The 27,066-nt window shown below is 40.6% G+C and overlaps 1 protein-coding gene across 1 annotated transcript in view; it reads right to left on the bottom strand.

Moving 5' to 3' along the window:
• Nucleotides 1-27,066, bottom strand: part of ATG18B (autophagy 18 B-like protein) — a 326,386-nt gene that overhangs the window by 121,416 nt on the left and 177,904 nt on the right. The window contains exon 5 of the mRNA XM_089383325.1: nt 18,097-18,188. Within this exon, the coding sequence (XP_089239451.1) occupies nt 18,097-18,188 (92 nt within the window). The remainder of the gene's footprint in view (nt 1-18,096; nt 18,189-27,066) is intronic.

Genomic DNA, 27,066 nt, shown 5'->3' with positions numbered 1-27,066 from the left:
CTGTCTGTTATGGTCCAGGTTGCGATTTTGTGGATGATCATTACATGACTCATTGATGGATGGCTGCGCCCATACCTGAGTCTTCATGGATGGCTGCGACCATACCTTATCATTATTCTGGTCTCTTTAGCTGGGTGGCTGCGTCCATTCCACAGACCTTTTCGAATGTCTTTCGGATGGCTGCGCCCATGCCTAGACTGCATGTACTTGATTATCAGAGACATTCGGTCCTTCCTAGTGGTGTTCCAGTTCGGCAAAGTGTTGTAAAGCATTCCACCCCTCCCACTCTCTCGGTCTTCATGCTTTAGGGGGCATCTGTTACACAGTAATTTGTCACTGTCTCCCTGTCAGTCACCCTACTGTGTCAGGAATTCACAATAATCAAGTTCATGCCTTCTGAACTGGCCAAAAACCCATTTTTCCAAAGTTTTCCTCATCAGCGCGTCTGTTTCTAAAATATCCGCGATGACTGGCACTTTATAACAGACCGCGCGCGCTGCCAGCGCGGAAGCACACGCCTTTCCCGCGCTGATCGAAATTTCATGACCAGCGCAGCCCTTCTGTGTACCTACCCGCGCTGATATGACCCTTTCCATTATGTCTCTGCGACGTCAGCGCGACAGACCAGTTATGCACCCGCGCTGATCCAGTTTTGGCGAATTTGTTCCAACAGCCAGCCTTCCAGATAACTCCAGACTTGGTTGTTGGCCTTGTGAATATCGACTCCCTTCTATGGCATGTCTGTTCGACCCTTTGCAACCACTTCCCTTGAAGATAAGCTCATCCTTCCACCCTTTTAGGAGGCTCCTTCTCCTATATAAACCTCCACCATTACCATGAGCAGCTAGTTTGGAATAGCTTGGATTGTGTAGAGCTTATAGTGCTCAGATTGCTGCTACTATAGGTATTTGGTGTGCTAAGTGTGGAAGTGATTGATAGCTTAGGGAAGGTTGTTTTGTGTTGCTTGTGTGTGAGAGAGTTTTTCTTGTCTTGGGAGAATCATTTCCAAAGGTGAATGCTTGAGACGCTTGCTGACTGGCCCCTCCTGAGAAGGATACCGACGTCAGAACATTTGGTTGTACTCTTCTCTTTTTGATTAATAATAGATGACTGCTATTATTGTTCCATTCTCATTTGTCTATGCAATGGTTAATGTGAATTACATCCTTTCTGACTGATGTATGGTTGCTTTTATTAGATTTCACACTTGTGTTTGTCCCCTCTTCGTGTGTGCAGGTATCTATTCGCGGGGACCGCGGAGGATTGTGACCAGCCAAAGCGAAGGAGCGAAGGCGGTATCTCTTCATCAAACAACAGCGCTGGAATCCAAGTAGGTGCTCTTTACCTCTTGTTTAATTGCAATTAGGAACATGCATAGTAGCATTGACTGATTGTTGCTAGACCCTTGCTGGGCTAGTAGGGATCGCCTCTATCCGTAGAGGGGATTTACCTCTCCAACAAAATATGTCACTATCATGATGAACTTATCTAAAAGATCTAGCCCCTTGGGACCTAGTTGCTAAGGAACTTGCTCCAGAGTTTTTTTCACTTAATTAATTATTTTTGTTTTTAAACGATAAATGATTAATTTAGTTTTTTCATTCACATCCTCCAAAGCTGCAGTGTGTCTTAATAACTAGGCATTGAGTGTGTTTTCTAAGTCTAGGATCAATGTATATTACCATGCTAGGCATTATCTTGAGTCTTGCGGAAATGCAGTAGGTTTATATAGGATATTTTAATAATTAAAAATTTCCCACAGAAAGGAAATTTTTAATTAAAATTTATGTAACAAATAAAAAAGCGGTAGTAAGAAGACTCACATGGCATGTAGGTACTCATTTCTTGTGTTCAAAGTACCAACATTACCTTAGTACCCACTTTTGGGCAGAAAAATTTAATTTTTCCCCATGAAAAAACACTTTTACTCAAAAAAGTGAGAAAAAAAAAACATAAAATCAGGATATTAAATAACTGAGAACATGTTGAAAACGTGTCTCTAGTAAATTGATGCTCTCAATCACTTAAGAGGAGTGAGTAGGCACTCAAGAAACAGTTAAGTGCCGAGTTGGAGGCCAAGTCAGCCCACTAGCATGGAGGCCAAGTCAGCCCACTAGCAAGGCCAAGTTAGCTGCCAACAAATCTGAGTTAGGAATCCACGATTGAAGGGACGAGTTGGACTCACCAGTTGAGTGGGAGACAAATAAGGCGATTTAAGTGAGCTGATGGGGGAGTTAAGTGGACCATAGTGCGAGTTTACTCGACACTCGCACCACCTCTTGACAACTTGCATTCCTTCTTGAGATACTCACCACATGGAGTACGCATGCTACGCTTGGAACTTGTGTTCCTCTTTGGGATTTTCAACTTGCATTGGGATTCTCACCTCTTTCATTGGGATCTCCTCCCTCATTTTCAATAAATTGAAGCTCTTGCCTCTTGTGCAAGGAGTGTCAAAGAAATTGGGGAAGCGCTAGATTAAATTTCATTTTTGCCTCATAAAAGACTATTTATTTGCCTCAAAAGGTAACTCAGATCTGCTTCAAGACTTCTACAAGGATGACATCAAGGTCTGCTCCAAACTTCTACAACAGTGACTTCAAGATCTGCTCCAAACGTCTACAAGAATAACTTCAAGATCTACTCCAAACTTCCACAAGAATAACTTCAGGATATGCTCCAAACTTCTACAAGAATGATGCCAAAAAGAATTTCAAAAATTGTGCCAAAATCCTTTAAAAATGCACCAAAAGTCCTTCCATAAATAGCCTCACCAATCCAGCCTCTCCTCACTTCTGGTTCATGAGATATGAACCCTAGAAACAATTATTTTCTTTGCTTGTTTCAATAGATCCGAATTTTCCTTGAGCGAATTGCTAAAATGCCTCCTCCTCGTGCCTATATATAGTGCATTCAGTGTTGAAATTTTTTATAGCATCAAACAGGTGTTCTAGTACCAGATGATGTTAAGAGGCTAAGGAACACTATATCTCCAAAACACAAAAAAAAATAAAAATAAAAAATAAAAAAATCGCGAGATAAGCTTGGGAAACACCTTAATTAAATTAATTTGTTGTGATTAAAATATTTCGTAAGTCTAACTTGGGAAGTGGTAAAATAAAGTTAATTAATTAAGGATGTTCAAGATTGCTCTAGACACTTCTATTGATGAGGTCTAATTGATCCTAGTCATTGATGGAGATTTAATCATGATCGTTGAAGATTCAACGAGAGGTTATAAGAGTAGCTCGAAGGGATGGAGAGAATAATTGGTTGCATCAGAAATATCAGCATGATCAAAGTAGGTCGAGCAACCCAGTTCACAGTATTTAGCGAGTAGAGTTCGAGCTAGGGAAAGAGAGTAGCAGGGATTTGTAGTAGGGATAATTTCTGGAGAAATTCTCAAGGGATTTTCCAGTTTCTAGATCTAGGAAAGGGAGGCCAAATTATCCAGCATGGTGTTTGAAAATCTACAGTGCAAGTTTCCCAGTTGCCCAAAAAGTGTGTGTAAGATCTAGAGAGAAGTGTAGGATCCTGAATCTACATCTTGGAGGCTAAGTGAATCAAATCTAGGGGAAAAAACGGCCACGACAGCTCATGTGGAAGTGATCCAAAGGCAGATCGCATTACTACGAGAAAATACTGCACATTTCCAATCCAACTATGCGAAGATTGTTGGGAAGTGCGAATTTGTCAGAGAGGGCCAGATCCAGTTGTTGTGTGTGAAAATTTCTAAATTTACACATCAGAAACCCATACTACAATTACTAGTTTAACATCTCCTACTTGTTCTTTGCATTAACAAGTTATTTAATTACATAAATATCGATGCAAAACACTATTGCAGCCTACACATACATACAGATCATGAACTCAAATACAGTGAGACAATCACACAAGGGACACCATTATTTTTGGACAATCATCCCCGGAAAAACCCAATTTGGGAAAACCGGTACAACATATAGAGGTTTTGTATTATTAAGCAGATTCTTGAATACAACTAGGATGCCAAATATGGCTCACCCAACAGAGAAAAATCATGGAAAAAGTACCTCTAGCTGGAGACAGATATTCCGACAAATTCAGCAACTGGATGTCAAATCCCACAGATGACTCGATGGTTCCTAGTGATGGGCAGCGATGGTTGCTCCAAGCTCTGCACTGGAACTGCGTCACCTCCTCTAGGAGTTGTGTCACCCCCGCAATGAGCCCCCCTTGCTCAAAAAGTCGATTTGTTGAACTGCTCCCTCCCTGCCCCACAGAATCTCTCCAGTGTTGCCTCTAAGGGCATGCGTCAGCCCCTACGGCCTCTGTGTCACCCTCTCTAGGACTGCGCTGTCTCTCCCGATGCTGCTCTGCCTCTCTGCTATGTCTTCGGCCTCGAACTGAGGTTCCCTTGCTGAACTGCCCCTCACTGCAACTTAGACCACTAGCTCGATTTTCTCAGCAAACCACGCCCCAGAAAAATCAAACTCTTTGATCTCCTCAAGTGTATCTCCAATTGACCCTCAAGCCTCCTCTTATACTTTTCCTGTTGATGAATCAATGGCCGATTAAGTCCTTAATCAACGGCTAAGATTAGAATTGGCTTGATCCTCATCACTTAAAACCTTCTCACCTATATTTTTATTAATACACATTAATATTTTTATTTTCCTAAGTTTAGACTTAGGAACCCATTAAAAATATTAATTATTTTAATAACTCCCCATCCGGGTGGAATTTCTCCAAACGATTTCCGGGTTCTGGAGATCTCATGTGTTCTAGCCCCTCCACAAAATTTCGGAGCTAGAGCACATCTGATGCTACCCAAAATCAACACTCCCTCTTAGCGAGGAATGTGCTCTAACAATACTTCCCCATAGAAGCATTGCACTGAGCCACTGCATCGGTCCTCTGTGTTGTTGATGCTTGGCCTATTGCCCTTCACCCACTGCACCATTGCTTCTTGTACTGTTTCCCATGACTCTGCCATTGCCATTGTTGCATCTGTACTACAGCTCCCTCTCAAAATGCTACATCATGTTGCCCACAGCACTGCCACTGCTAACTACTACACTGCAACTCAGTTGCTAAGAAGTAAGCAACTGAAAACTCACCCAAAAGCTGACATGTTGGTCAGTATGGATACCTTGTGATGCTGAAGCTACCTCTACTGCTAATCTGTGCTGACCCTCTGCTGCTAATGCGCTGTTGTAAACTGCTTTGTGTCTCTCGCACTGCTACAACATCCACTGTGTTGCCTCGGACATTAGCACTCTAGCAATGCCACTATCGCTTCATCACACCTCACTCCAACCGACACCCGTCATTATGCTACTGTCGTTAAGGGCTCTCGTAGTCGTATGTGATCCAAGAGTTTGGGCACCTCAAGGATCCTGCCCAGTGTAGCCCTCCTGACTACAACTCAATGTCGCCCCACCTCTTCTACAGAGGTGCATGAGCACGCATATGCACTCATGGCACAAACATCATCCTCGCCTTCCTTGTCTGCTTTTGCTGGAGAAACCTTTGATTCAAAAGCTTCCCCCTTGCCCGTCTTCCTGGGGCACTGAGTGGAATAATGTCCCATCTCCCCATAGTTGAAGCATATGACCTTGGTGATGTCATTCTTCTTCCTCTTCTGTTGCCCCTACTATCTCGCTGATGCAAGAGCTGCATCCTCCTCCTCCTCCTTCTTGACCTGGGTTCCCTTACTGCTACTCCCTGCCTTGGTCAATCCCCTAAGCTCTTCTTGTCGAATTGTTGCCCACATCTCCTCCCAACTGGAGAGAGTCGCTCTGCCCAAAATACTTTGGACAAATGTCTCCCAGTCCTTCGTGACTGCATTCGAGGCAGTCCTAACCATGAACTCAAGATCTGGTATAGACCCCACGGAAGTCAACTGGTTGCGAATCTCTTGCAACCGAAGAAGGAAGGGATCTATCTCCTCTCCTTTTTGCATCAGATATTGTCTCAGCTACTTTTCTAATAGCATCTTTCGTTGCACGGAAGAGCCCTGATACAAGGTGGTCAGGGTCTCCCACATCTCCCTTGTTGTGTTCTTCTCAGCAATGTGTGGTACTACATGATCTTTGACCCTGTCTAAGATCATGCACTTGGCCTTAGCCTGTGCCTCCTGGTATTTCTTCAATGGATCAGCGTCGACTAGTTCAGCAACAACCTTCAAGGCATAGTCCTTGATGCGATGTTTGTCTAGGATTGCCAGGATCCTGGCCTTCCAGATGACAAAATTGGATGCTCCATCCAATCTGTCCTGATCCCTCAACCCATTCATTGCCATCTCTGCTCAAAAATAGGATTGGTTCTCTTCTCCCTCTCCTATTGTCAATCGAGCAAGACTTGGATCTGGATTCCTTGGGTGCAAGAAACCCTCTAAGGAACAACTCCTCTCTAGACTCCCTCTGAGTCTTGATCTCCCTCTTGGAAATCTTCCGGCCAACTGTCGAATCGCTCCTCTCCAATCCTCCTTTGTTGCTACAACTCGGATTTTAGATTTCTTGGCTAGAAATCTGTCAAGGCAGTGATTCCCTCTACCGTGGTTCAATCTCCTTAGACATTGTTATGCACCAACAAAACAGCGTCCCAATAGCTCCTCAAACCGAAAATCTGCTCAGCTTCCTTAGCCGCGGCAACTTGAAGAATCTAAGCGCTTGGGCCTTCAGGCTCTACGCAATCACTACATGGGATGGATCAACTCCTTTTGGCCAACTGCATCAATCCTTCCTGGCTCAGAAAGATGACGTGGCTCTATGTGAACCTGATCTTCCCCCCTCTGCCTCTGCGCTAGCCTTGACGGCTTATGCAGCTTCTGCGTGGGCTCCTCCCAGCTACTGTGTCACCTCCACCTAGCTCAGAGTGCTGATGTAGGCACTGCATGAGCCTCTGTGTCACTTTCTCTGCACTGCGTCACTCCTTCTGCGTCCCTGGCTCTAGAACAGCATTGTCACTCGGGACAGCTTCTTTTCTGCTGCAAATTCTCCGGATTTCTTGGCTAGTGTCTTCAGTCGCCTATGATATGCAATCGCTCTGATACCATGTGAAAATTTCTGAATCTACACATCAGAAACCCCTACTGCAATTACTGGTTTAACATCTCCTACATGTTCTTTGCATTAACAAGTTATATAATTACATAAATATCGATGTAAAACAATATGCAACCTACACATACATACAGATCTTGAACTGAAATATGCTGAGACAATCACACAAGCGACACTGTTATTTTTGGACAATCGTCCCTGAAAAAACCCAATTCGGGGAAACCGGTGCAGCATATAGAGTGTTTGTATTATTAAGCAAATTCTTGAATACAACTAGGGTGCCAGATATGGCTCACCCAACAGAGAAAAATCCTGGCAGAAGTACCTCTATCTGGAGACAGATATTCTAACAAATTCAGCAACTGGATGATCAAACCCTACGGTTCCTAGTGCTGGGCAGTGATGGTTGCTCCAAGCTCTGCGCTAGAATGTGTCACCTCCTCTAGGAGTTGTGTCACCCCTGCAATGAGCCTCCCTTGCTCAGAAAGTCGATTTGCTGAACTACTCCCTCTCTGCCCCACAGAACCTTTCCAACGCTACCTCTAAGGGCCTGCGTCAGCCCCTACGGCTCCTGTTTCGCCTGTGTCCGCCCCTACGGCCTCTGCGTCACCCTCTCTCAGATTGCGCTGTCTCTCCCAGCGTTGCTCTGCCTCTTTGCTATGTATTCTTTGGCCTCAGACTGAAGTTCCCTTGTCGAACTACCCCTCACTGCAACTCAGACCATTAGCTCGAGTTTCTCAGCAAACCATGCCCCTGAAAAATCGAACTCTTTGATCTCCACGAGTGTATCTCCAACTGACCCTCAAGCCTCCTCTTATACTTTTCCTGTTGATGAATCAACGGTCAAGATTAAGTCCCTAATCAATGGCTAAGATTAGAACTGGCTTGACCCTTGTCACTTAGGACCTTCTCACCCATATTTTTATTAATACACATTAATATTTTTATTTTCCTAAGTTTAGACTTAGGAACCTATTAAAAATATTAATTATTTTAATAACTCCTCATCCGGGTAGAATTTCTCCAAACGATTTCTGGGTTCTAGAGATCTCATGTGTTCTAGCCCCTCCACAAAATTTCAGAGCTAGAGCACATCCATGCTACCCAAAATCAACATTGTGAGGGAAAAGTATTTTTCCCAGATTATTTTCTGGTTGAGATAGATTGTCGGAGGATTTCCAGTTAGGCATCTAGATTATAATTCCCCATATTTGCTGCAAAATAAAATAAACCCTCATCTGTTGCACTAGTTTTTACTTTGGAGTTTTTCTGTGGACTTTTCAGTCCAAAATAGAGCTCTTAATAGAGCCTTTGTGAGTACGTTGGCTACCTAATTTCCTATGGAGACATATTGCAACTATATTGCCCCATGCTGAACATAGTCTCTAATAAAGTGACATCTGATATTAGTGTGTTTCGACCGATCATGAAATACTGGATTCTCAGATATTTTAATACAACTCTGATTATCGCAAAAAATATCGGTCACTTCCATCCTCTTCCTGAACAAACTCACAAGCAGTTTTCTAAGCCATATAGCTTCGCACATAGCTTTGTTGGTCGCCATATATTTTGCTTCTACTAAGCTCAGAGCTACCGACTTCTGCTTCTTGCTGCACCAAGAGATCATTCCTGATCCAACACCGAAGCAATACCCAGAGGTACTTTTCTAGTCTGCTAAACTACTTGTCCAATCTGCATCGGTGAATCCATTCAATCTGATGTCATTTCCTCGGGTGTATTTCAACCCATATCCAACTGTTCCACGCACATATCTAAGAATGTGCCTAGTTGCTGCCCAATGCACCCATTTCAGTGCCACCATGAACTAACTAAGTGTGTTGACAACGAAGCAAATGTTTGGCCTAGTGTTGACTAGATACATGAGCGACCCAATGAGCTGCCTATACAAGGTGGGGTCCACCTCCTTGTCTCCTGATGCATTTATTTTCTTCCAGTTAGTGATCATGGGCATAGCCATGGGTCGACAATCCTGCATTCTGAATCTCTTCAAAATCTATGTAGCATATATTCCTTGCCCAAGGAAGATCCCCCCATTTTTCTGCCAAACTTCCAACCTTAGAAAATAAAGCATCAACACCATATCCTTCATGTCGAATTATGCTTCAAGATTCTTCTTGCAGACCTTTATGAGCCTAAATGACCCTGTTAGAAACAAGTCATCCACATATAATACCATAATAAGTGGCTCATTCTCCACCATTAGATAGTAGAGATTGGGATCAGCATGACGCTTGACGAATCCCAACCATTGCAAGTAACTATCAATTCGACCATACCATGCTCTGGGTGCCTGCTTGAGCCCATACGAGGCTTTCTTTAACCTGCATACATAAGAACTCTTTTCATGAGTTTCGAAGCCTTTAGGTTGTTCTATATAAACCTCTTCTTCTATCACCCCATTCAAGAATGTTGTCTTGACATCCATCTGGTGAATCTTCCATCTCATTTGAGTTGCTAGGGAAATAGCGGATATGATAGAGGTATATCTGGCTACTGGAGCGAAGGTCTCCTCATAGTCTATTCCTTCCTTTTGTGCGTCTTTGCCACGAACCTAGCCTTGTACTTCTCTATACTTCCATCTGCAACATACTTGATCTTGAAGATCCACCTTGATCCTACAACTGATCTATCCTCTAGTCTAGGTACCACTTCCCAGACATCATTTGCCATGATAGAACTATACTCTTCTACCATGGCATCCACCCAAACTTGGTGTTGTACGGCTTCCGGAAAGCTAAAGGGTTCTTCAACCTGTGCTACCAAGGCTTGGTACCTGTCAGGTTGTCTACACTACCTCTTCTCGGTTCTAGGAGCTCCGACAAACTCCTATGCGTCTCTTAATGTCTGTTGTACCTCCCTGCTGGTTCTACTACTGGTCGTGGGAGGCTCAATCAAATCCCCCTCCTATTCATGTTGTTCCATCAGCTGAGAACTGTATGGATTTCCTTCTTCTGAGGAAATACTGGTGCTGGTCACTCTACTTGATCCAAGTGTCTGTCCTCCTGCTTGTCCTCCTTGTTGCCCCTGCTATTGTTGGACTAATGGAACATCTATTGGCTGACCTTGTGCTAGCATATCACTCAAGATTTCCTGAAATCTCTATCCTCCATGAACTTTGCATCCCTTCTTACTACAATCTTCCTGCTGCTAGGAATGTAGATTATCTATGCCTTTGAGGTCTCGCTATATCCTATGAGGTACCCCTTTTCTGCAATTTGATCCATTTTATTGCACTTCTCGTCTGGAATGTGACAATATGCCACTTTTCCGAATATGCTAAGATGACCCACCTCCGGCTTTTTCCCCGTAAAGACACCTTCAGGCATTTTCTTCCCCAATGCCCTGTGAGGAGTTCTATTCTGGATATACACCATTGTGTTGCAAGCCTCTTCCCATAAGAATCTAGGAAAGTCTTGGTCATACAACATAGCCTTTGTTGCCACAACAATAGTTCTATTCTTTCACTTTGCTACTCCATTATGCTCTGAATTATATGGAGTTGTCCATTCTCTTTTGATGCCCTCCTTTGCGCAAAAATCTGTGAAGTCTTTGTCCGTATACTCTCCACCATTATCTGAATGCAATACCTTTATCTTTTTCCCTGTCATGTTCTCTAGGAGAGCCTTAAACTCTCTGAACCGATCAAAAACCTCATCCTTAGTCTTTAAGAAATAGACCCAGGTTTTTCTAGAGTGATTATCAATAAAGGTGACGTATTCGCCACCACTAAGAGCTCTTGTGGACATTGGGCCACAAATATCTGAGTGCATCAATCCCAGTACGCCTCCCGCTCTGTTGTTACTTCTGGAAAAAGTTGCTTTAGCGTACTTCCCTAGTACGCATCCTCTGCATACATTATCATGCTCAGTACTAAGGACTAGAACTCCTGTAACAGTCTCTCGAAGCATCCTTAGTGCTCCATGGAGTAAGTGTCCCATTCGTCTATGCCATAGTTCATTCATCTCCTTTTCACCATTATGATTGTTGCCTATCAGTGTCATCGGAGACTCGAGCTGCAATCTATACAATTTGTTGCTTCGAGCTCCAATTTGTCTCTTCTTATTCCAACTTGGATGTTTGACGTATACTTTCCTTCCAATGAAGTATACATCGTATCCCTTGTCCTATAACTGGGACACTGAAATCAGATTCATTTCTAACCTAAGCACATGCAGAACATTAGTGGCTCAGATGTTGGTTCCTGCTTCTGTCTAAAATGCTATGGTGCCTCTCCCTACTGGAGTACACTTCATCCTCAGTGCTCCATGGTGTAAGTGTCCCATTCGTCTATGCCATAGTTCATTCATCTCCTTTTCACCATTATGATTGTTGCCTATCAGTGCCATTGGAGACTCGAGCTGCAATCTATACAGTTTGTTGCTTCGAGCTCCAATTTGTCTCTTCTTCTTCCAGCTTGGATGTTTGACGTATACTTTCCTTCCAATGAAGTATACATCGTATCCCTTGTCCTGTAACTGAGACACTGAAATCAGATTCATTCCTAACCCGGGCACATGTGGAAAATTAGTGGCTCGGATGTTGGTTCCTACTTCTGTCTGAAATGCTATGGTGCCTCTCCCTACTGGAGTACACTTCGTTTTGTTTCCCATAGTAATCTGGAAGTCCATTTGCTCTTCTTGATAGCTCGAGAAATATTCTCGTACTCTAGTCATATGGGTTGAAGCCCCGCTATCAATATACCAAACATATACTGACGCTGAACTTGACAAGCATGCAAATTTTTCTTCCAATCTGGAAGATAATTCAGAGACATCTTGCTTTTCCATCCTCCTTTGTGTTATTTTCCCTATTGATTTTTTACACTTTTCTGCCCCAGCAACTGCTGCAGAAAAGTTGTGTCTTCACCTGATAACTGCTTTGCGTTGAAGCTTTTGTGTTGCTTCCTCTGTCACTGGCAACCTTCGATCTGGAAATCTTCCACTCTGTTGACTCTCTCAGAGTGAGATTTTCCTATGAAAAATTTGCCCTCCTAGACTAGACTGCATAATTCCTTTGGGGCTTCGATTTTCTGCCTATGCAGCAATTTCGAATTCCCTCCTCTTCAACACTCGCTCTTTCGGCCTGCACTCCTGCATAACATAGCTTTGATACCATGTGAAAATTTCTAAACAGAAATCCAACTACAGTGACTAATATTATTTCTTCTACTTATTAATTCAGAAATAAGTTATTCACAGTGTTTCTACAACAAATATCGAAATAAATTCTACTACAACCTTCACAATTAAAATACTGCAGAAAGTAAATGCAAGGAAAAATACTAGCACAAGTATAATCACAATGACACTGTTACTTTTTACAATTGTCCACGGAAAAGCCCAATGTGGGAAAACCAGTGCCGCAGATGAGGGTTACTTTATTGATCTTCAGCAAAAATCTCATGTACAAGATACAACTAGCAGAATAGAAGAGGAATTTCTGTGAGAAATTTTACAAACAATATTCTCACGCTTCTCAGCGAGATTTTGACTCTGGAGAGGACCTGTTGCCCCCTCTACATCTCACTGCGTCAGCTTCTACGTAGGGACTGCACAGTCCCTACGTCACAGCGTTTGTGATGTCCCTCCTCCACGTCACAGCCTCTGCATTGTCCCTCCTCTGCTCTGTGTCTTCTTTTTGCTCCTGCACTCCCGACTGATGTTGATGCCCTCTCTCCTTCTCACCTGCAACTCTCCCTCTGATTCGATTTCCTCTTGCCAAACTTCGACTAGTGAGAAAATCGATCTTACTTGGGTAACTGAGTATTTTCCTGGTGTGTCTTCCAAATGCCCATCAAAGTCCTTATAATCCTCCAATTGAGTAATCAACAGCCTAGATTAGATTCTAATCAGTGGCTCAGATCATATTGACTTGATCCTTGTCTTCTTCTATAAGTTTCACCCTCAGTTTAATCAATAACCTTTAATTATTTTAATTTCCTAAGTTTAGACTTAGGCACCCATTAATAATAATTAATTATTTTAATAAAACTGTCTCCGGGTGGAATTTCCCAAAACAATTTTTGGGTATTTTGGAATACATGTGTCCTAGCCTCCCTGCAAATTTTGAGGCTTAGAGCACATCCGATGCTACCATAAATCAACAGGAGCTTGGGTATATTCTTCTTATAGGAATGAATATATCTTCCCTAGTTAGAGGAAGAGATAGACACCTTATTCTTGTCTTCATATTGTAAAGAAAGAATGGAGGATTAGGGAAGCATCTTAGACTGATTCTGATACTCTTTGATGATGAGGTAGGGCATCCAAGATAAAAGTATTCAAAGAGGAAATTCCTTGAGGATGTGTTATTCGAAGCTAGGAATTTTCCTAAAAGGACATTCCTTGCGAACACCCGGGTGGGGTATCTGCTTTGAGAGACAACAATGATGGTGTTTATTAGTCATTGGTCTTGCCAACATTGTGCTCTGATCTTGTGGAAAGTTGTTAATCAAGGCCTTGCTATGTGACAATGTTGGTTGATATGATGAGATGCTCTGACGTAAGTTAAGGAAGTGGCTTATGAGATGGCTTACCAATCCGACTCTTCTTATGAGAATTCTTCAGTTTGAAAATGTCCAAGTATCTTGTATGGATTATGAATACCTCCCTAGTTAAGAGGGAGTGTTGAAATATGTAACTAGGTTCGGTCTTCATAATGACATATGTAATCATGATTTTATGTATTTGATGTAAAGAGAAAAATAAATTTATTATTGTTTGAGATCAAAAATTTATTATTGTTATTCTTGAGGCATGGGTTTCGTGCTCAAGGGAAATTTATTTTTAGGTCAACCACCCATTGAGTGCTTCTAGGGCTTGTCATTGAGTCTACAAGTCACATGAGTCATTGTCATGCATGGAAGACCCTTTTGAGCATGTTACATATTGTAAAGAAAATTTATTTGAGTCAAATACCCTCCAAGACCTTGTCAAAAGAGCTACAACAAGTCGGCCTACATGGAAGATTATGTCGGCCTCGTGGAGGCAACTCGTACCCCTAGAAAGCCTATAAATAAGAAGGAACTTGACCTCATTTGGACACACACAACAAGCAAGTTCAATCTCCTCAAGATAAAAGCTGGAAAAAGGACGAAAAAGAAGAAGAATAGCAAGATCGAAGTTTTAGGCCTCACTCTCTCTCTCATGTTAGGGTTTATAAAGTTGTTGGGAAAGTTGAGTTGTTGGACACGTCGAGTTGCTGGAAAGTTGTTGGGCAAGTCGAAGTGCTGGAAAGTTGTTGGGCAATTCGAAGTGTTGGAAAGTTGTTGGCAAGTCAAAGTACTTGAAAGTTGTTAGGCAAGTCGAAGCGTTGGATAGTTGTTGGGGTCGAAGTTGCAGAAGAAACTGCTAGGTCAAAGTTGTAAAAGAAACTATTAGGTCAAAGCTGGAGAAGAAACTATTGGGGTTGAAGTTGCTAAAGGAGTTGTTGGATTTGCTTGAAAGAAAGCTTATCAAGGAGAGGCATTGACTTGGTCTTGTAGGGGTCTTGGCAAGGGCCATAGGTCTTGGAATTCATCAATTAAATTTCTATAAGAAGAGAAGAATTCTTGTGGGTTTTCCTCTCAAGAGGAGAGGTTTTGGCCCTGGTTAATCGCCTATCTCCTGTGTCTTCTTGTCTTATTGTTCTTTATGATTTGGTAGTTGTTTGATAATAAGAACACTAAATATAATCAACTAAAAGAAAAACCTAAATAATTTTGGAAAAATACATCACAAGAGGTTATTAAAGTAAGAGAAATCACCTAATCTAACTGCCCTAGATTTCTCAACATGGAGCACTTATAACTTCATCCATAATGTGAGAAGAAACTGTCTCAATGAAAACCACGCAGAAAGCTTGGTTTTTGTGCACTACAACTTGACGTTGTTGACACACTATTATGAGCGAGCTCATGTAGATAGATCATATATGACTTGGGACAACAACCCAGAGCAGGATAATTTGGAGGATGGAGCTATACATTTAAAAGAATTGGAAGCGGAGCTTTTGAAAGATGATGATGAAGCAACAACAATAGCGATGCCATCCCCATCATCCACTAGAAGTGCTCAAGTTGCACGAGCACCAGCTTTGCCTTTGTTTCCACCTCCATCTGCAGCATTACGTGGAGGTCATGTGCCTTCTAGTTCTGGACGTGTTCGTCCCACTATGCCAGGAGTAGACTCATGGATCATCATCGAAGAAACTAGATGTTTCTCATGCAAAGAAGAGATTTTAGAGTATAGATTTAAATGTACTTTCTAGTTTGTACTTTGTAGTACTTTTTATAACTATTGGCTCTTTCATATTTATTATGGTGTTTTTTGTAAACAATATATGACAATTTAAGTTTGAAGTTTGAAGTTGGCATTTATAACTCATTGCTAATGAATTATGAATATGATGCTTCGTGGAACGTTTCATTTCATGTTTGAAACTTTGATATTCTTTGTTAGTGTTTGGTTACTAGTAATGGTTACTGATATTCTTTGTTATAGTTTGGTTACCGGTACAACTTTAGTGATGACAAATGTTATATATTGAATTTTGAAATTTTGAAACTTTAACGTTGATGAGAATCAACATGTTGCAACTTGTGGACCTGTAGTTGAAGTGTAACTTATTTAACTACTAGATGAATGATGTTATATGGTTTAATCCATGTTTTTATGTTTTTTATCACTAATTCATTATTCTACATGCTTTTGTTGACATATATGCATCAAAACATATAAAAATATATATTATATAAAATTCACTCCCAACCCGGGAGCTTTTGAAAATGTTACTCCCGCTTCCCGCTCCCAAGCAGCCTTGGGATGGAGAGTTTGATGAATTCGTGGTTCGCACCAAACTCTATCCTGTAGCTTATTTTTCTTCCAGAACCATCCAAGTGACATATACCCTACAGTTATAACAAACAAATGTAATTTATAACACAAATTTTATTTAGTCGGTTTCTCAATCGCATTATAGGGTCCTAATATCACCTAGAAGGTATTAATTTAATGTATAAAAGGGAATCTCTATATCCCATTTGATCGTCATTGCTAAACAATCCTATTTTCATTAATTATAGTGTATTTAATGTTATCAATGCCTTTATAAATAAAACAATAAGACCTTGTTTCTAATGAAATAATATATGTTATGATATATCGTTTAAGTTGTTAGATGGATTGTTCTCTCATGGGAGCAATGATTATTTTATTTTATTGCATATATTTTGAGATTTTTTATATTTTTAAAATTTTGTAAATTATGATATATATTTTAGGTTGTTAGATGAAGCGCTCTTTAATGGGAACAATAATTTTTTTATTTTTTTGACATATTTTTATATTTTTGAAATTTTGTAATATGTCAAATCTAATGCCAAATTTTATCATTGAAAATTTTATTGTCAAATTTTTCTCGAACATTAAGGTCGTTGAATTTGAACTCAAACCAGGTGACTTAGGCTAGATCATGTTTGCTAGCTAGGTTTTGCTATAGATGGTGGTTTTCCTAGCTAAGGTTTGGACATATTGAAGAGTCCTAGCTTGTGATAACCTTGAGGCTTGAAGGACATCTTGTACCAGCTTGTGATAACTTGTTAGCATGTTTTGTAACTTCATTCTTTTAAATATATTAAGTGTAATTTGCTATATAAACTTTTTGTAATTCCTGATGCAGTTTTCACCTTGTGTTCTCATGGTGATTGAACAGTTTCAAATGTTGGTTAAGTACACTAATTCAACATAACGGTGAGCCAATTTTGTTGAATGATATGACAAGTAAATGGAAGCTAAGAGGGTAGATTTGTGACTGTAGCAAATCTGCTGTTTATAAGTTATCTTCAGATCTCTTATATGTTCAGAATTGTCCCCTGTTGGAGAAAGTAACTAGTTTCGGTCTTCATAATTTGTACCATTATGTATTTTTATGTAAAAACTAAAAAGCAAAAGAAAAGAAAAAGAAAATTATTATTATTTTTTTCTAGATAAGCATGTTCTTCATGCTTCTAGGTTTTTGAGTCAAAGAGTCAAAGTCCTATTTTGGACCTATTGTAAAAGAAAAAGAAAAAGAAATTTTTAAATGTAAATTTTGGGACAGAAACCCCTCTAGATGCCAAGTCGGCCTACATGTCAAGTCGGCTCTGCCCCAATGGACGTGTCTATTCGCACCCCTCTAATCTATATAAATAGAGGGTAGATGGAGCTCATTTGGACACACACACTTGGATGTTTTTGGTCTGAAATATCGCAGAGAAGATAGAGAAGATGAGGAAGGCCAAAATCTGAAAGCAAGGGTTTCTTCTTGGAGCTAGGGTTTGTGGATGATCTGCCTTTTGTTGCTGGTCTCTTGCTGATGAATCTATTGGAAGGAAGGAAGTTTTGCTTGGCATCTAGAGGCAGAATTTTCTGTGGTTATGGGTCTTGAACATCTCATTTGATCTTATTCTATAAGAAGAGATTTTCTGGGCTTCTCCCCTTGGAGGAGTTTTTCCCTGGCTTGGAGCCTATATCTTGTGTTCTATTGTCTTCTGTTATGGTAATTGCTTGATGAAGAAAGATAACATAATAATAATAATAATAATTCTGACAGATTTACAAGTAATTATCATGTAATGGAAATCAGATAATATTTAAAAACCTCATGTTCCAACATTACCCTGTGGCTGGAAATCTAGCCCCCTTGAAGTACATTGTTTCACTGATTATTTTCTTGGACTACCTTATGTATTTTGTTGGACAGAAGTGTAATATGTTGCTGTAAATTATAATTTAGATTCAGCGATAAGGTTGAAAGTTCAGAGGAAATAGATCAGAGAAACTTTAAGTAAGGTGAACTTTCTGATAGAGAAGACACACTTGTACAACAGAGAAGATAATACCTTATGAAACATGTCAATATGATCTCAAAAACCAACGAAAATTATGTTTACAAAGAATTTAGCACATGTTTTCTATATTATGAAATCCTGAAATGTAGCTCTTTGCTGTTCTTTAGACAATTTAGTACAAGAAGGTAAATGTGTCCCGTGTGGTAGAACTCCAACCTTTTGGATTTGGAACAGTGTCAATTGTATCTAAAATTGAGACTTTGTTCAAATCGTAGATGTATGCCTTATCCTGCAACACAACAACGAGACTGCAAAAGACAGAGTGAGCCAACAAGAACATTGAACCAAAAAAAGTATTAATTGACATATGTTTGCATATTACACCAGAGCATGTAAGTCACTGAGGTGAAAGGAATCTACAAACAAGTAAAACACAATAGAAATTTTGCATCTTGTAACCACAAAGCTGAGGAAATTCATATATTAACAGACTAAAAATGATTTCAAATTGATTGAACGATGATTGAAAAAGAAGTTGAAACATAATTCCTTTTCTAATGAATGTTTCCATTAAGCATCAGAAGGGTAGAGTTTGGATGTATGTCGGATCTGTCTTAAGAGTACATTTCAGATTGTCTTTTTGAGACAGAGACTGTGTAATGGGCAACATCTGTATAAGAAGACTTCAATATCTATCCAGGGTTATATGATCCTTGAGAAACTTGGCCACCCTATACCAAAACTCTGAACCTAGGCAATGCTCATAGCCTCATGAGTCATACTAAACCCTTTCTCAAATATATTCCAACTTCACTAACCAGATTCCATAATCTTTAATCTCGAAACAGAAAACTTAAGTTGCACGAAACGGGGAAGCGGGTATGAGTTTCCGAAACGGGCACGGGTACGAAACGTGATCCCCCCAAATTTTGGAAATGGGGAAACGCAATATATATATATATATATATATATATATTCCATAATCTTTACTCTCAAAACAAAAAACAAGTTGCACGAAACGGGGAAGTGGGTACGAGTTTCTGAAACGGGCACGGGTATGAAACGTGACCCCCCCCCCCAAATTTTGGAAACGGGGAAACGCATATATATATATATATATATATATATATATAAGGACATTTAAGAAATATGTGCAATCATAAAGCATATATGATACATTCTAATTTATTACATTATGATTAAATTGTCAATGCATAAACTATAAGTCTCTAAATTTACATCACATTTACTCATGAATGATCACATAATGAAAATAGCAATATCCAAAATCAGCCACGAGAAATTTCTAATTCCTTGTCTCATGCTTGATTGGGAATCTCCTCCTACATAGTCGAACGACCTTAGTGCTTTTGATTAAATACAAGTTCCATACCCTAGTATCCTACGTGCTCTTGATTATTGGGAGTCTCCCCTGAATAGAGGGCTTGGTTCTCTTGATTAAATACAAGTTCCATATCCTAGTACATGACAAAATCCAATGGAAACATTGTAATTCCCCCCAATCCTGAAATCCTGAAAAGCAGATAAGTCTGCGGGATTTTAAGTGAGATCTAAAATTCTACTTTCTCCATATCAAATCCAATGAGGGCGAAACCACTCTCAAACATGTTGAATCATTTCATGGTAATGTTAAAAATTTAAGTAAAAGGATGAAATGAAAAATAAAAGACATTGCCATGAACTGCATATTAACACTAGGGCCATAGGCTTGAACATTAGGCTGCCCCACTCAAAAAAATCCTCTTTTTTATAACTTGAGAGGCATCCAAAGGATATTTTAGTTACCCAATAAAAAATTAGAAGCGAAAAAATAAAAATAAATACAAGAAAAAGTCAATTTATAAGAGGAAACTCCGTCGTACGACCTAGAAACGCGTTTCCGGCCGTACTGGCCATGTTTCCTCCTCGGGGCCATGTTTCCTCCTCGGTAAATGGGCCAGTACGGCCGGAAATGCGTTTCTAGGCCATACGGTATGAGTTACCTCGTTTCCATTTCGTTTCCGGCCAGAAATGGACCCTTCTCCAATGTTTCCTGCAACTTAGCAAAAAACGCACTCGCAAAGAGTAATAAGGCAATACAAATGAAATCTAGGCGTCATTGTTACAACCCTAGTATATGCACCATTTGCCTCTTAATTGGATGTAACATGTGTTGATTTGGGGTAGCATCAGATGTGCTCTAGCCATTAAAATTGGTGGAGAGGCTAAAGCACATGAGATCTCCAAGACCCAAAGATGGTTTGGGGAAATTCCACCCAGTTAGAGAGATATTAAAATAATTAATATTTTTAATGGAGTCCCTACGTCTAAACTTAGGAAAATTAAAAGATTAATGGATATTAATATAAAACTAGGTGAGAAGGTTCTAAATGACATGGATGAAACCAAATCTAATCTTAGCCGTTGATTAGGGACTTAATCTCGGTCATTGTTCCTAAGTCTGAACTTAGGAAAATTAAAAGATTAATGAGTATTAATATAAAACTGGGTGTGAAGGTTCTAAATGACATGGATCAAGCCAAATCTAATCTTAGCCGTTGATTAGGGACTTAATCTCGGTCGTTGAATCCTCAACAGGAAAAGTATAAGAGGAGGCTTGAGGGTCAGTTCGAGATACACCAAGATTGATCAGTGAATTCGATTTTCTGGAGTGGGGTTTGCTGAGAGAAATCGAACAAGTGATCTGAGTTGCAACGAGTAGTGAGTGCATAACAGAGAGGCAGAGACAGTGCCAGAAGGCCAGCGCAGTGATTAACGAGGCTACACAGAGCCAACAAGAGCCACGCAGAAGGCCAGAGAGACTGCACAGAGGCTAGCAGGGCCTACGTGGGTGATGCGAAGGGCCAAAGCGCTAACGCAAAAAGGCAGAGGGCTGACACAGAGGGTTCCAGAGCTACGCAAAGCCTTGGAGAAGTGTTGGAAGGATTTTCGCGGGACAGACTTGCTAAATATCTACTTCCGAAGAGAGGTATTACTGCCAGATAGAAATCTTTGTTGGGTGAACCAGTTTGGCACCCTAGTTGTACTCAAGAAAGTTGCTTAACAATAAAACCCTCAGAACTACTACACCGGTTTTCCCAAGTTGGGTTTTTCCGAGGACGATTGTCCAAAAATAACGGTGTCCCTTGTGTGTTTGTCTATTATTTCAATTGATGATCTGTATATGAGTTGAGATTGCATTTGTGTTTATTTTCAGTATTTATATAGTTAAATAACTTGTTAAGGAATAAACAAGTAGGTGAAATAAACCAGATAATGCAGGAATAATTTCTAACGTGCTAGACTTCGAAATTCCAACATGGTATCAGAGCATTGCAGATCACAGGAGAGTTGAAGGCACCAACTAAATCAAAGAATTTGCAGCAGAAACAGCAATCTCGAGTGACAGAAGTTGTTCCTAAGCAGAAAGAAACAGAGAAGGGTGACACAGAGGGCCTGCGTCATCAGTTCGAGCCAGAGAAGGGGCCAGCGCAAAAGCAGTGAGAGGCAAAAGAGGCTCACGAAGAGCCACATCATCCTACTCAGTCAGGTAGGCTTGACGCAGTTGGCTAGAGGAGCAATTCAGTCTTGTCGGGATTGCGTAGAGCTAAGAGGCTCAGTTTCTTCAGCTGCTAGGGCCTAGGGAGCTGTGGGAAGATTGTGGATTGAGAAGTTGGTGGGGTGTTGTTGTCGAAGCAGAACAGTACCTAACGGGACAGAACCAAGGTAGACGGTGTCAATGCCTTGAGGGATTTCTAGCCAAGAAATCTAGATCCAAGTTGCATTTGCAAAGAGGATCGGAGAGGAGCAGATCAACAATTGGCAAGAAGATTTCCAGCAGGGAAATCGAGACTCAGAGGGAGTCTAGGAGAGAACTTCCAGGAGGGAAGTCGAGACTCAAAGGGAGTCCAGTAGAAGAGCGGAGATGGCAATAAACGAACTGAGGGATCAAGACAGGTTGGACAGGGCCTCCAACCTTGTCATCTGGAAGGCCAAGATCCTGTCTGTTCTAGATAGACATCGCATCAAGGGCTTCGCCTTGAGAACCGTGGCTATCCTAGTCGACCCAGCTGATAATGAAAGGTATGAGGATGCAATGGTGAAAGCAAAATGCATAATCCTTGATGGGGTTAAGGATCATGTGATACCGCATATTGCCGAGAAGAACATGGCAAAGGAGATGTGGGAAACCTTGGCGACATTGTATCAAGGCACTTCCTTGCAGAGGATGATGTTGTTGGAGAATCAGCTGCGGCCGTATCAGATGCAGAAGGGGGACAGATAGATCTATACCTCAACAGGTTGCAAGAGATTCGGGACCAACTTACTTCCATAGGGGCCACGCCGGATCAAGAGTTCATGGTGAGGACCGCCCTGAATGCAGTATCCGAGGATTGGGAGACATTTGTCCAAAGCATCTTGGGCAGAGCTAATCTTCCAAGATGGGAAGAGATGTGGGCAACTCTTTGCCAAAAAGAAATCAAACGATTGACCAAGGCGGGAAGTAGCAGCAAAGGAGGTCGAATGAAGAAAGAGGAAGAGGATGCGGCTCTGGCATCTGCGGGATAGCAAGGGAAGAGGAAGAAGAAGGACATCTCTAAGGTAAAGTGCTTCCATTGTAGGGAGTTGGTTCATTATGCAACCCAATGTCCCAGGAAGAAGAATAAGGGAGAGGCTTTTGACTCCAAGGCAGCTCCAGCTAAGGTGGAGAAAGAAGTCGAGACGGATGACGATTGTGCTATGAGTGCTCATGCACCTCTAGAGAAGAGGTGGGGAAACATCGACCTGTAGTGAGGAGGACTACAAAAGATGAGGGGCAGGATCCTTGAGGTACCCAAACTTTTGGATCATATCCGGTTATGGGAGCCCCGAATGATAGTAGCAGGATGACGGATATCGATAGAAGCAAGATGCGAATGGAGCAACAAGGCAATGCTAGAGTGCAGAGGTTTGTAGCAACGTAGTGGAGGTTGTAGCAGTGCAAGAGGCACAGAGGAGGTTGCAGCAATGTGAGAGGCACAGAGGTGTTTGTAGCAGTGCAAAGGCAGCAGAGAAAGCGCCAGATAGTAGTAGAGGTAGCTTCAGCATCAGGAGGCTTATAGGTTGACAAGGATGTCCGTACTTGGGTAGATCAATTACTTACTTCTTGGTAACTAAGTTGCAGTGCAGTAGTGGCAGTGGTAGTGCTATGGGCAGCATGATGCAACATGTTGAGAGAGCGCTGCAGTACAGATGTCGTAGTGGCAGTCGCAGAGCAATGGGCAGCAGTACAGGAGGCAACAGTGTAGTGGATGTTGGGCAGCAAGCCAAGCATCAACACAGGTACCAGTGTCGGATGATCAGTGTGATGTTCAGTGGTGGAGCATTACTAGAGCACATTCCTCGCTAAGAGGGAGTGTTGATTTGGGGTAGCATCGGATGTGCCCTAGCCATGAAAAATGGTGGAGAGGCTAAAGCACATGAGATCTCCAAGATACAGAAATGGTTTGGGGAAATTCCACCTGGTTAGAGAGATATTAAAATAATTAATATTTTTAATGGAGTTCCCAAGTCTAAACTTAGGAAAGTTAAAAGATTAATGGGTATTAATATAAAACTGGGTGAGAAGGTTCTAAATGACATGGATCAAGCCAAATCTAATCTTAGCCATTGATTAGGGACTTAATCTCGGCCATTGAAGACTCAACAGGAAAAGTATAAGAGGAGGCTTGAGGGTCAGTTGGAGATACACCAAGATTGATCAATCAATTTGATTTTCTGGAGCAGGGTTTGCTGAGAGAAATCGAACAAGTGATCTAAGTTGCAGCGAGGGGCAGTGTTGTCGCGCGAATTGGCACGACAACGCTCAGACGGGGGCTGTCACTCTGATCCCCGATCCCTCCGTTTAAGCCTGTCTCCCGCGGCTAAGGGGGGTAGACCCTGCGAGATAATGAAGACCAACTGCCAAACAGTTGGGTGGGAGACACGATGCACGATATGATAGAAGCACTAAAATGGATTTAGAAATGAAAAGACCAGTGCCTTGTGGAGTTAATTTTTAATCGATTAATTATCAGATGCTGAGGAATATAGACCATGCAGAGCAAGCATTTATCATTGAAGCTCGAATGATGCAAGATATTAGTTAGAATGACGATGCTCTTATAATGACCAAAGCTCAATAACGATATTCAGCCACTGGAAATTTCGAAAAAGATGAATGCTTAAAACCACCATGAGAATCGTAAATTGACCAGATATCTATTTCGCATCTCGGAAAAAAATTAGATCCTCAACATGAAAGATATAACGTGAAAGCTCCTGAGACTTGCAAAAAATAATTTCCCACAAATTTTTTATTTTTTTAACATTTTTTAAATCTTTTTTCAATTTTTATTTTTCAATGTTATAAAAAATTAAAAATCCTAAAAGGTTAAAATTCTAAAACTAAATTCTAATCATTAAAAATAAAACTAAAAAAATATATTTTTTCATTTTTCATTTTTTATTCAAAAATTCAAAAAATTAAAATTAAAATCTAATTAAAGCTAAATCTAAAAAAAAAAAATCTAAGATCTAACTAACATTAAAAAACTAACACATGAAATAAAATTAACTAAACAAAAACTAAAATACAAAACACATTTTTTTATGATTTTTTTTTTTTTTTTTAAAACAACGAATCTATATAAAAAATAAAACAGAACTTTATATTTAAAATCTAATTATAAACTAAGCTATAGTCAAAACTAAAATCAAAATCTAATTTAAAAAATCTCAACCCCAGCTAAAGATTAGACACAAATTAAAATCTACCCATACATAAAAAGGGAAAACGATTTATTTAAAAATTAAAATCCTAAAATTTAAAATAAAAAAAAAACGTCAAAGTCTAAAATAAAAAATGATTTGAAATCTAACAAAACTGAAACGATATGAGTCAAAACCCTAATCTAAAACCACGCTATCAACCTGAAATCGTAACCCGTCGAACAGCTGTAAAAAATAACCATGTAAACCAAATATGCATTCACTTGTCCGAACAACGCAAATAAAAATTCAGAACGACGCGACAGTCTCACGCAAACTCACCGTATACAAATCAAGGGAAAACGCTACGATACGCAGAGGTTACCTGAGAATCCTTCACGCTGGACGTTGTGATCTGAAAGCTTATAATCGATGAAAATGCTGGTCACGTGCTTGGTTTGTCCGTTCATGTCTTGTGTTTGCAGGGTATAAATCACATCAAATCGTTTCTGAATTGCCCATATGACTTATCTCGCTGTTTTGCAGGTATTCGGCAGCAGCAAGGGACCACAGTTTTCTTTCCAGCCGACAACTGATAACTGAAATGCTTTGCCCAGAACTCAGGACGATGATACGCGGATTACCCTTCAGCCTCAAATCCGAAGTGCGTGAGGCATACTGAGAGATAAGGGTGAATCGTTGGTTGTTTGGCCACTCCACCAAAATCACGCTCACGCTGTCTCGTTCAAAGCCATCCTTTCCGCGCGTGGGTAGATACACGTTGGGAGCTGATACTTGACGGATCTGAGATTTCCTTTTCAACTGGCCCGCAGGTATTGGTGAGGGAGTGCAAGTTTCTAACAAAGAACTGTGCAGCAACTTATAGCGCAATTTGTGAAAGAATATCAAAGGGAGATCAATGCGTTAGCAGTTGTTTACTGCAGCTCAGTGCCATTTGAAACGGATATGCAGAATGGTGTCGATGAACAGCTGCAAACACAAAAGAAAACAAGAGCCCAGCAGATATATGCAAAATCTCGAAGTAAAACCCCTAAAAATTAACCTGGAATCACAAAAATTTGCAGCTCTAAAGCAGCCTGACTAATGTACAAATTATGGCCCCTGAAATGCCAGATTTAACAATAAGAGCAGCAATATTTTCAATATATCAGAAATTTTTTTGAACTTCACTGTGAACAGAAAGAAAAATCTCTCAATGTAAAACAGAAAAAGAAACTTTAACAGATTAACCCAGGGCACAATCAGCTGGGCTCTGCACAGAACAGCCTGTGGGAGTCGGCTGGTTCAGCCGAGAACTTCCCCAAACGCCCACAAATACCTTTCACTTAAAGAGTTCCTGCACACCTCAAGCAAGCATCAGCAAAAAAGGGCAAGAGATGCTGCTAGATTTCAAGAGAAAATGGAGATACCTGCCATTTTCCAGAAACCCTACAACATTCAGACCCTAGCACGTGAGCAAGATACCTGTACTCACAATGCTCTGAAAAAAATCAGCTATTTTAACTGTTGAAAACTGAAATATGCAGAAAAGCAAACACCTCACAGCAATTCCAGAGAGTAACACCAGCCAGTTTGAACCCCAAAGTCTTTTTATTAATCAGAAATCAGTTTACAAGAGAGCTTTCAGTACAGACTCACAGATCAGATCCTCTGAAATGACCCCCTAAGACCCTATAAAAAGGGAATGATCCTAACGGCTAGTTCGAGTGATCCATGTGGAAATGATCTCGACCGTTGATGAGGATCAAGACATCTCTTGATCTCATCCGTCGATTTATTAACTTAAAATATTATTATTTTATTAGTTAGGGTTTTTGCTTGATTTTTTAATTTTTTATTATTTTTTATTATTTTATTATTTTTATTCATTTTTTAATTTTTTAATTCATTTTAAAATGGATCACTGAACTAAACCTTCGGAAACATCACCTAGGACCTAGGACCTAGGACTCATGAGGGGATTTAAAACATTTCTCGACCCTCAGGACACGTTACATCATGACTTTTACAAAATTACATCTTAAGGGACAAACCCATTTAATACAGACCCTCACAAAACACCCAGCTCTGCGACACAACAATAATCTAGCAGATCAACACACTAGGATTCTCCTAAAGTTCTAATGACAAAATCAATCCCGGCTTTGGGGTCAGGTTTGAAGGAAAACTCTGCCGATCCATGGATCGGTGAGACAAAAAACCTTCCGGGACGTAGATTATCATCAGAAAGTTAGGTCCACCTAGGCAAATTACATACATGACTTCATGTCTGCTAATTATTACATTAATACACAGAGTTTACAATCAAAAAGACAAACTGCTGAGATGGCAGGATGGCACGGACATGCTGATCAGGTGCTGCTTCTTTCTGTCAAGAAAAAAATCAAAAAGGGGATCAACACGTTGCTGCTTGCAGGAATGTGAATGAATCTGCAT

The sequence above is a fragment of the Pinus tabuliformis genome, chromosome Q, assembly GCF_031772625.1.
Source record: "Pinus tabuliformis cultivar Carrire ecotype Pingquan chromosome Q, CPIR1, whole genome shotgun sequence".
In the NCBI taxonomy this organism is placed as follows: Eukaryota; Viridiplantae; Streptophyta; class Pinopsida; order Pinales; family Pinaceae; genus Pinus; species Pinus tabuliformis.
The sequence above is the reverse complement of the archived record's forward strand: the minus strand, read 5'-3'. Positions and strand labels throughout refer to the sequence as shown.